At 30.9% G+C, this 12,050-nt stretch overlaps 1 protein-coding gene across 2 annotated transcripts in view; it reads left to right on the plus strand.

Moving 5' to 3' along the window:
- Positions 1-599: 599 nt before the first annotated feature.
- Glra3 (glycine receptor alpha 3) overlaps positions 600-12,050 on the plus strand; it is a 169,721-nt gene continuing 158,270 nt past the window's right edge. For both annotated transcript variants that reach the window (XM_026389752.2, XM_077792625.1), the window contains exon 1: positions 600-670. In XM_026389752.2, the coding sequence (XP_026245537.2) occupies positions 600-670 (71 nt within the window). The remainder of the gene's footprint in view (positions 671-12,050) is intronic.

The following is a 12,050-nucleotide window of genomic DNA, read 5'->3' on the forward strand; positions in this document are numbered from 1 at the left end:
AAATGCCAGGCACCTCCTACTGTTTTAAGTAGCCTGTCACTCTGATCCGCTGTGCAGTTGTGATTGGCTGAAGAGAGGGCGTATAGCTCCGCCCCCACTTCCCTTTGCCGCGCTTGCTGGGGTTTTTCCCAAAGGTGGAGAACGTGATTCCGGAGGGCTGCAATAGGAGCAGGTGGAGAAGCATCCTTGTTTTGGCAGTTGCTGCAGTTCTTCCTCTTATCGTGGGTCTGATCCAAGAAAGGACAAGCTTTCTTCCGTTGCTGTTTGAGCTTCAGTGAACTGTTGCTCAGAATCTAGGCACTTCGGACACTTCGTCTCACTCCTTTCTCTGGTTTCACTGTATAAATCACTTATACATTTGTAACCCTGTGACTCTACTTTCTGCTCATTGCCCAGAGGAAGGGGTCAAACAGGAATTGCAAGTGTTTTGACGAGAGGGTCTGAGTACTGCAAGGAGCTGTCTAAGGTGCTGAAGCTTCCCTAGCGTTTGTCTCCACCAGCGCCACAAGGGCTTAGATTGCACGTTTTCAGTTCTCTTTCTGGTTCCCTATGCCTTGGATAAGTCTGTTATCAGGATCGTGAATATATCTCTCCGTATCATGGCACACGTGAGACACTTTCGGACATTAGTTTCTGGATTTTATTTCTGGGAAGCAGCACTATTACTCAGGTAAGTCTACTTGTATTTACACTCAGAGGAATCATTAAGTCTGTGCATTACCTTGCAACCACTTGTTATTGCTGAAGTTAAAAGAAATTTGCATTCTATAGTGACTTATTGCAATCATCCCTTAACTCGTATTGTTTTCTATGTAAAACTGCCTAGCAGTCATCTATTGGGACCTGTGAAAACAGGTGATGTTCCTTATTTTCACTGATTTGTGTATTTGTAAATAGCACCTTAAGTTATTTGCAGCTGAGATTACTTTAGAAAAAAAATTATTCCAAAAGCCTAGATTTTCCTTCTCACATATTGTTTTACAATTTCCTTTTTAAAGTGACATATATGTGAGTTTTTTCTTTTTAAAAGTTATGAAACATCTTGTAATTAGAAATGGGACATTACTAACTTTTTAAAAGGCAGAAATATAGAACACATGTATTTGCAGATCAAAGAAACTCTGAACATTGCTGATATATTCTAAGATTAAGTCAAATGAATGAAAACTAAGGATCTTGCAGGTACTATTTTCTAATGACCTAGTTCAGTTACTACATGAAGGCAAAATCATAAATAATTCATTAGATATGTTTGATATCAAGAATTATTTTGAAGAAAGTATTTAACCAACCTATTAAATTATAAAATTGTTCTATGACATATAATTTTTAAATTATGTTCCAATAATATTCAATAGGCTTTTTAAAAAATTAATTTAAAGAGGATATCAGAGTCTAGCCAAAAGATCAGCTAATTTAATCCCTATTCTTAATCAAATAATACATAAAGGCAAGATACTGCTCATACAGATTTCTGAACCATCAATACAAAATGTTATTTTACCATTACCATATAATTATCATAAGATTTCCATTTTTTATTGGTGGCAAGCTCTTCAAGAGGGTTGGAGTTAAATAATTTGAGTAAGTTATGCATATGCTGATTTCTATTTGAAGTATGGAAGTATTCTTTTCTGTGTTAGTATGTCAATTTTTTTTCAATCTTTGGGCTGCCTTAAAAAAATATCAAATGTATCTCATAAACTACCTTACAGAAATTCAGATTATTTTAATATCTATAAAATAGGAACTGTTTGAGAATGTTATTATATTTCCCAAGTTATTGATTTTTTTAAATTAAGGTTTTGAACTATTGTGAATTAATGTATTTTAAGTAAAAAAGTTTTGATATGCTAAATTCTGATAACTTTACAATTGCCAGAAATTTTATATGTATTGAGTAAAACAAAATGTGTGGAGCTTTTTAAATTTATGAAAATTTCATGTAAAAGAGTACTAAGTTCATGTTTTGAAAGAAATTATTCACTTTACTATAATTTCTTTTTAATGTTTAATAATGTGCTTTTTCCCAATGAAATCAGATTATTTTATTATGATAGATACTTAAGATCAGTAAGATATTTTGGTTAATGAGGTCAGATATGTACAGTGGCAATTCACCGTGACATTTGCTATCATTTGCTATTTTCTAAATACATAATACTCATCACTAGATCCTTTGATTTAATACTAGTTTAGTTGAAATTTACAAAAATATATTTCAAATTGATAATAATAATTTGTCTTTATTTATATTGAGTAATTTTAGTTAAAGTGCTTTTTATGAATAATCAAAAAATGTAATCTATGAAAAAAGATAATACAGAATTTTATGTAATAATTATATTCTTCATTAAATTTACTTTCTTCTCTAATAATTCGAATAAGGTTAAGGTTTATCTGTATACTGGGCTATTCTTAGGTGAGAGTAACTCATAATTCTATTAAGAATAATCATGTGTGAAAATTAAATGTTTTCACATTCATTGATGGTTCCTGAAAGAGGATTTCCTATAGTAAAGAAAGGGAAGCTCCCTCTACTGGAAATTATTTGTAAATTAATGTCTTTATGGAAACTAGTCTTTGTTGATTAAATCTGTTTGTGATGTATTAAGCAATAGGAAACAAAGGGTAAATTAAGATAAAGAAGTATTTCATATTAAATGCCCCTACTTATTTGTCTTTTATTTTATTTTTAAAGTTTTATTTAGCTCTTGGCATGCAAGAAGTATTCTTATTTATGGGGTACAGTGTGATATTTGAGAAAATGTATACACCGTGTAATGATCAAGTCATATTTAGAATAAGCATCACCTCAAACATTTATCATTTCCTTGTGTTTAGAATATTCAGAATCCTGTCTTCAAGTTACTTTTAAATATATTATATTGTTAACTGTGAGCACCCTACTGTGCTAAATAACATTAGGACTTACTCCTCCTAAGTATAATTTAAAAAAATTCTAGGTCAATTTGGAGGATTGAAAACCAATCAAAGCCATGAACATTTATAAGTAAATGATTTGCTGGTACAAAGTTTTTTCATAGGTTTTAAATTTTTTAATTTTTTAGGTGAGATATACATATAAAAAGCACACAAATAAAGTTTCCATCTAGAAAAAGTTTCACAGAGGAGACATGCCCAGGTAGAGAGATTTTGGATCAAAAAGTAGAAGTCTCGTTATCACCCCAACCTTTCTCACCATCATATCCTTTACCAGGAATTATCTTATCCAAAAGTAATCACTCTTTGGACTTACACAGTAAACTTATTTACTTCTTTTTAACTTTATATAAAATGTCATTTGAGTCTGCTTTATTTTTCTGAGCATTATGTTTATATAATGTATCCATGTTGTCACATGTAGCAGGAAGTTATTACTGCATGCTATTCCATTGTATGACTATACCACAATTAATTTCTCCATTACCCTGTTGAACATTTGGGTTTCTCAAATGTTTGAGGTTTTATATATACATACACACACACACACACACACACACACACACACACACACAATTTTGGTAATGTGTATGTTGCATCCAAGACTTTCTCTATGAGAGGGATTGCTGAGTCATAGAAGGAGCATGAATGTGTTTAGCTTTAGTAGATACTACCAGTTTTCCAAAGTAGTTGTACCTATTTGAATTCTTATCAGTAATGTTTGAGAGTTCTTTTTGATTAGTAGAATAAAACTTGATTAATGCAATGTTATTATATAACATTCTAGCATTTTCTTTGACTACTGTAGAAAGTCACAGATGATATATTTACCTCTCTTAGCTCTTTTAGCAAATGAGCTTTATAAAGGCAAAATCAGCAGAGCAATAATATTTATTATTAAAATACAAATGGAAGCATTCATTACCAGAATATGTCAGGAATGGGACATTTTTAGAGGAAAATTTTTATGAAGATAATTCTTTAAATTAAAAAAGTGAGAAAGCTGCATACACATAAGATATATGAATTTCAAAGTAGTAAAATTTTTAAATCATTCACATTTTTCTCAGACTTTGCTGTTTTATTAAGCAGTTCTGTGGTTTTTTGGTTTTAGTTCTCATATTAATAAAATAAGGAACAAAACATCAGTGTTCAGCTTTCTTTGAAATGGAGATAAGTGATGATTATGAAGAACATGCAGAATAAATTATAAAAGCAGAAAAACTGCCAGAAATATTTCACTTAAATTATCTTCATACTATAACATTTAATTTTTCTTCTTTACAATTTGATATAAAAATAGGCTTTCTCTTTGAATAAATTATGGCACATCATGTCAAAAACTGAATGTAAATTTCAGAAGTTATGATAATCAAAAATAAGAGACTTGATTTACTTCAAAGCCTATGAAACACTTTGGCACTGAATTTCTGGGTTTTGCTTTTGTTATTTTTTGAAGGATGAGAGAAATTCTTTTTAATGTTTATTGGTTCTGTTTTCTTATGTAACATGTTGAAGAAAAATGCACTTCAAGGAATAAATTTTTACTACTATAATGGTTTATGCATACAGGAATAAAAGCAAGAATCTATATAGGTTTTTTCAAATTATGCTACAAATAGCATATGATTCTGTTCTTTTTGTCTGAAAAATATCATAAATTGTCCCTTATATAGAAGAATCATAGCCCAGCTCCTTAGTCAATGCCTCAGGCAGTTTACCCTGAAGATTCAGAAAACAGCTGGTGAAATATCTTCTGTTCTATAATGTTCCTCTCCCTTAACCACATAACTGTGTATGAAAGTAAGTCAATCAACAATTATGTGTTTCATGTATAATGTTAAGCAATTCAAGAAGATTCATTGACCAAATTCTGTGCACAAATATTTCTGCTAAGCACATTTAGCTATGGATGACTGGGAAACTACCACATTTTCCCATCACAGAAATTAAGTCCAGAGGAAAAATAAAAAATATCACCAATTAAGAAAAACACTAATAACAATGTTTTAAGGAATGTGAAGTAGAAAAGCTGTCAAGAAGGCTTGATACACCGGGCCTTGTAAAGTACTTGTTCAATCATCAGAAATGAGATGTATGTAAAGTAAATCACACAATTATATAGTATGTGTATGGGAAGTGGTGATGGACTAAGTTAGTTGAAGAAATTTATTTTCAATTTAAAACTATATACTAATAACAACAACTACTGATCTAGCTGCAATAATAAACCTACAGCAATATGAAGGAGTTGTAGCATCTTTTTACCATGAAATATGGATAACAAATAATTTACAACTGGAGAGTCTTTATTATTGGAATAGTCTTGTAACTTGCTTAAAATACCTCTACAAATCCCTCTCCTTTAGAGATCATTTACTTCAAATTACAGTTAATAGCCTAGTGGTGTGTACTGGGCCTATAGTCCTAGCTACCCCAGTGGCTAAGGCAAGAGAATTGCTTTTGCCCTGGAGTTCATAAGATTGATAATAGTAACAGTAAGAACTATATTCAGAAGCAATGGCAAAACTACTAGGAAAAATGTTTATAATCTGTCTGTCTTTTTACTTTGAAGACTACTTTGGCATTTTCTTCAAAAGGTAGTCTCTTAAAAGAAATACTGGAATCAAATCCATTTTCCAATTGAATTGTTGAAAGAAAAGTAATTAGCCAAATCCAAAAAAAAAAAAAAAAACCCAACAAAGGCTGAATGTTTTCTGATAAACATATAGAAGCTAATTCATAATGGGGGGCAGGGTAGGAAAGAATGAAGGAATTTGCGATTGTGCAGAGGGGAGTGAGGGGAGGAGAGGGGTGTGGGAATGGGAAGGACAGTGGAATGAGACAGACATTATTACCCTATAAACATGTATGATTACACTACTGGTGTGATTCTGCACCCTATTCAGCCAGAGGAAAGAGAAGTTGTGCTCTATTTGTATATAATGTGTCAAAATTCATTCTACTGTCATGTAGAACTAATTAGAACTAATTTAAAAATTTAAATAAAAGAAAAGAGGACTTTGAACTTGGTTTAGGGTGTTTGAGATGCTAGTTTTGCATCCTGTCATCAGTTAGGAATGTAGATATATATATATATATACACACACACACACCACACATACAGATTTAATGTTAAGAACTGTAGATTTAATAAAGGGTTATAAGAAGAGAGAATACAAAGAAAAAAGAATGGAAAATACATTTACATGTAATAAGATTAGAATACTTAAAGTGGGGCATAGAGAAGAAATAGCTCTGAGCCAAGGGTGGAGGTAAAACTTGTCAAGTTATACGAAGTGACAAAATTACAGATTTGTCAGAATTTTATCTACCCATCCAAATGACCTTATTAAGTAACATATATCTTTCCATCAATTTTCTATAGTGTTTGTCATTACATGAACTTTAACTAAAGTAATAAACTAGTCCACAATGACAGAGGATGATACATTTTACTCAAGTTTTCTCAGAAAATTTTTAGGGAATTATTTTGAAGAAGATAGATCTTTTACTTTCCTCTATGTCATAAAATATACAGTGGATCATTCTTTGATTCTATCACCAAACCTGTCTCCTATACTTTTCCATATGATTATCTTTATACTTAATTACCAGTACTTATTGAAAATAAATTCATATATAGTTACATGTCTATTTGGAAATGTAGTTTTTATTTTCATTTTTTGTTTTTATTTGTTGTTGTTTCCCATTAGGACAACAGTATAGCTTGCAGTTTTGTCTTATAGGGTTAGTAGGCAGGAAAAGAGACATGAGAATCACCTCCAGATAACTAATTCTGGAGTGAAGGCAGGAATTCTAAGAAAGAACCAACTGACTACAAATTCAAACTTGTGTTTCAGATTTTCAGCAACAAATGGAAAGTATTTGAATAAAAAATTAGCTGTTAAGTCACAGAAAATGAATCTGTTCTACAACTGCATGGCGACAATAACACATTTTTAGAAAATAGAGTTTTAAGTCCTTCGATGTTGTCAGAAGAAAATACAGTGGTAAAAAGATGTATCTTCATGACAGTGCATTTCTGAAATTGTGTTAAACTCTCTGTATTAAGAGATTTTTTTCTAGGAGAAGATATTTCCATTACATCACAGGCAATTTCAGGTACAGAAACAGTAACTTTTGTGGTACAATTAGGAATGGCAAAAAATCTAAAAGTTATTAACAGTCTATAGAAATAGTTTAGGGGATGGAATATTCAAATGCAAGTGATGAGTAATTCTCTATGAGGGGACACAAACATTTGTATAAACACTAAAGATGTTTCTCATACTATTATAAAACCTTCGCAACACTGATTCATTGCATTTAAATTGGAGATAATTGGTCCAGCCAAGATCCTAATTAAATTTGAGAATCTCTGAAAAACATCTCCAACAGGTGGTTAACCTAAATTTTAAAATTCCAGCAATAAAACTTCTTTACTCAGAAAAAAATATTTATCAAATAATTTTAAGAATATAAACTAAAATGTTACTCTATTTTCTCATGGCCAAAATGAACTTATTTATCCTATACATGCCTCTGTAAGTATATGTCTCTGATTTGTTTGTTTGTTGGGTTTATTTTTATTTGTTTCTTTTTCCTCTGCTTAAGACAACCATCCTGCTCAGGGAAACTTTACCTATATTTGAGGCATGGTTTGAATTAGTAACATTTTCCATGCAGGAAGCTTGGATGTTCTAACTTTCTACCTAAATTTCTCTATGACTTCTAGAAAAAATGTATAAAGCAATGACTACATTTAATGGAGCATGCAAAATATTAGGCAAACAAAACCCTCACTTTTAATAACATACTGCCATAGAGATGAAAATTCAAACTTGTGTTTCAGATTTTCATTCAAATTTTCTCTTTCCTTCCAATTATAAGTCCCATGGAGATAGGATCATTTCTGATTTTTGTCTTACATGCACAGTATTAATTCACTATCATGCACAAAGCAGATACTCAACTATGAATCAACCTGACATGACATGTGCCCCTCTCACATATATATGACTTTAGATTTGAATTCCATTTAAATCTGTGTTATTACCTGGAGTAAAAAGAGAGTCTTATATTCAAGATCTCATAAAAGATATAGGATCAAACAAATCTAAGAAGATATTGCTTATTCTGAGAAAAGGCTGTGAAATAGAAATGGAAGCATCTAGTGGAATAATGAAAGATTTGTTTCTCCTTTGCCCCATAATTAATTAAAAATTTGTGTTGTGTATTGCAATATAAATTATTGTGTAATTATATAATAATTATGCAATTATTTCTCAGCATTTTTTAATTTTGAGTCTTAAGGAACTGTTTTAGACTTTTTTTTCAAACTACCTTCTATGAAACTATAATACCACAGATATACTCTATATTTGCTTATGTATTTTGTATGTCTGTGCTTTGTATATCCAAAGAATAATACTTTTCATCCCTGCCCCCCCAAAAAACACTTAGGCTCATCCCCTGTTGGGTAATAATACCCCATGGTTTAATGGTTACTACTCTATCATACTGCTTGTTAGACTAAAATTGTAGTTTTTACCACTAGGATGAAATAAAGCAAGTATTTATTTATTTCATATTTTACTAGGACTTTGAAGCTCTGGAAAATAAACAAATAGTTGTGATTATTAACCTAATGACATTCTTTAAGATAAGTTAGTCCTGAAAACCCTAGACAATATTATCTTTTTTTTCAAAATGCATATGGTTCCCAGAAACTACTAGGCTTTGTAAGAATATATTTCAAGCCACTATTGCCATACCATTGTCATTGCTGGATGCCTTTCATAATTTTTACCCTATCTTAAAATCCTAGAGATACTACAATTTACAGTAATTTTTCTATGATTTAGATTCTGTTGCCTTTCATTTTTTGTGTTAGACAAATATAAAAGCTTATATTTCTTTTGAAAGTTAAATTTATCATGTAACAAAGAGGGATCTCAACAGTTGGTGAGGATGTTAGCTTTGGATATTCTTAGATTCAAGAATTAAGAGATATGTGTAAAAAGCTGAGAGGTAGTGTTACTACAAAAAGAAAAAATAAACCCACAACTTACTAACAACAAGCAAAATGCTAGAAAAGTAGAAGTAATTATTAATGATCAGCAAGGGCAAAATTTTACCTTGTTATTGTTCATATTTGCCACACAGCACTTTAAATAAGAACCTGGGAGAAGAGAAATGATTTAATCTTCAATGAAATGACCACTCGAATGTCTTCCATCGGGTGACTGGGAAGAAAAATGTAAATTCCATCTCTTTGCCTGGCTAATCCCTACTCAATTCACTTATTCATTTACCTTCTCTAAGAAAACTTCTCTGATCTCCCTTCCAAGTGTATGTGAGGATGCCTCTTATGTGCCAGTGCCACACAGCTCAAGGGTGTGGTAATCCAGTGCTCCATATAGTTCAAATTGTGAAGTCCTTGAGGCATGGACAGTAATAACAGTTTTATCCTCAGGGTTTAACAGAATATCTTGAGCAATGATAGAACTATTGATTTTGGAGTGAAGCAACATTTTTTTCATTCAAAAGCAAATTAACAATTTCAAATAAATAATTATCTCCAGGCATAACCAAAATCACTGCTATCTTTCTCTGCTTCTTCCATTCAGGAGAACTGCTTGAGAAATTTGGTGCAGGTTTTTTTTTTTTATTCCTAATTTTATTTGTTTGTGGTAATATTTTCTACGACTTGCCTCTTATCTCTCTTTTGTAAGAAAAAGTGCCCTAATTTATCCACTTACTGACTGTTCACCTATACCACACTTGTTCATATATGGAATTCATCCCCATCCCTAATATATGAAGTAGAATTATGCTTTCATGTTGTGATGGTATCTTTTAAAGACTGACAAAACATAAATAACATTTCATATGAAAATGGTTGTAGCAACTGTTTCATACATAAAATGTTTCATATATAAAATGTATCTTTAAATCATCAAATGATTTTTATTATTTACTTTTATAATATATCTGGACTGGGAAGAGAAAGCATAAGTAAATGATCATCCTAAATATTAATCAAATAAATATGAATCAAATATTAATGTGCATTCTCAAGGTATAATATTTAAATTTGTATTATTACACCCATCACAGTTCTGAGATTATAATCAATGACAAGTTTTCGATTCCCTAGAAAGGTTGATAACCACTGATGTTAGAGAACATTTATGTCTTTTAATCCATTTATGTTCATTTAATGATTTAGTTCCAAGAGACTCTTTTGCTGAAACTTCCGAAAGTATAGTCTTTAATGAGAACCAAACACAGTAACAATTATAGATATTGAGGGAAAAAATCCCTTTTGGAATGGGAAGGAGCACAAACTCCTTATAACAAAGAAGACAATTTAAATAAAGTTTGAGTAGCCTGAAAAGATGGAAAGAGTATTTTAGGCACAAAAGGCATTGTTAGCAATGAAGAGTCTCCATAGGAAATGGAGGATATGGCTAATTTCATAGTGACATTGCTATCAGGGGGAGCCTCAAATTTTCTTTTCTAGTAAATCCATACCTTATGTTATTTCAGGATTAGCTTCCTAGGGAAAATTTATAGGATTATTCTAAGGTGTTAAAAAGTATCAACAAATGTTTAGTCAAAATAATACTTCTCTTTATCATAAGATTTCATTGTCATCACTTGATTGTAAAAGAACATTTTAGTAAGCTGATTTTATATTTACATTTTTGTTAATGTCCATCCCTTAAAGTATATTTTCCCTATGTATTAGAAGTCTAAGGACAAAAAAATTAATTATAGATAAATTAAACAAAACAAAAATCCAAGGAAATATGTATGGCTTTTCATAATCTTATTTTAAAAATTCTTATATTCCTGACAAAAGATAATAAAGGAATATATAATGAAATCCTTAACCCATTAATATAAAAACAATCTATCTCTATAAAATGCTTCCTTTTAAATAATAAATCACTCTAATGTACGTTTTAAAATATCACTCTAAATGACATTTCTACTAGTTATTAAATCATTCCCTTTTAAGAAGAGACTCATCTTTAACTTAATAAAATACTGAGAAACTTATCTTTGTATAATATATTCTCCTGTCTAGTACAAATAAATGGATGTCCTTGTGTCTTTAATTTGCCTCCTATTTTATTTATTGGGAAGAAAAGAAGCAGCAGAGGATTATACAGAATAAACTATTAAGAAATCTCCCTTCTGCTTCACGTTATTTCATTGTAAAGCCCATAAAATACTTGAAAAGGTAAAAGAATTATTTTCCTACCTTAAATCTCTGGAATTCAGGATATCTCTTTTTTCTGCAAAACTTAAAATGGAGTGAGATCATCAAAGATATTGCCTGCTGCAGATCTCTGTTGGTGTTTTCTGAGATGTTAGTAAGAGAATTATATCTTATGTGTAGCTTAAATATTTCCCCTAAGTAACAACATGTGACCTTAAAATGTTTGCTGTACTTGAAAAGGCCAAAGTACATATCATTCTCTGTATATTGGCAGTTATATAATATGTCAACTTAGAGCAGAGATTACACTGAAGAAGTTTGATATGAAAATTTTCAAATTTCTGAAGCAAACTAAAATTCATGCTCATGAACATAGTAGTATAAAGATGGAATATATGCATTTACAAGTTTATTTTGGATATTTTGTAACTTAACCAGTATTGCATTCTATCTTTTCTCCTCTTGCATTTGAATACATATTTGAACACCAGATTTAGAGATAAGAATCAGGGTCAAGTCTTGGTTCTTGCCTTGGAGGACTGAGTGACCTTTCTACAGACTGAGTGATTGTATTGAATATGCTATTTTTAATTATAACATGTAGAGCTGTATGCACCTAGAGAGTAAAATTTAAAAAAAATAGCATGGTCAAAATGTGATCATCTCTCTTTAGCAAAAAATATGTACTTAGTATCACTGTTATAATTTCTTACTTCACTTAGTATCAGTAGCCTTTATTCCAAAAATCTATGTAATTTATAAAATTTATTATTATGATAGACATGAGAGGTATTTAATTGTAGGAAAATACATAAGGGATAGACAGACCAGTGTTTCATTGTTGTGTTAGTTCAGAGTAGGTTCCCTTGTGAGT

Source organism: Urocitellus parryii, chromosome 14 (genome assembly GCF_045843805.1).
Source record: "Urocitellus parryii isolate mUroPar1 chromosome 14, mUroPar1.hap1, whole genome shotgun sequence".
In the NCBI taxonomy this organism is placed as follows: domain Eukaryota; kingdom Metazoa; phylum Chordata; class Mammalia; order Rodentia; family Sciuridae; genus Urocitellus; species Urocitellus parryii.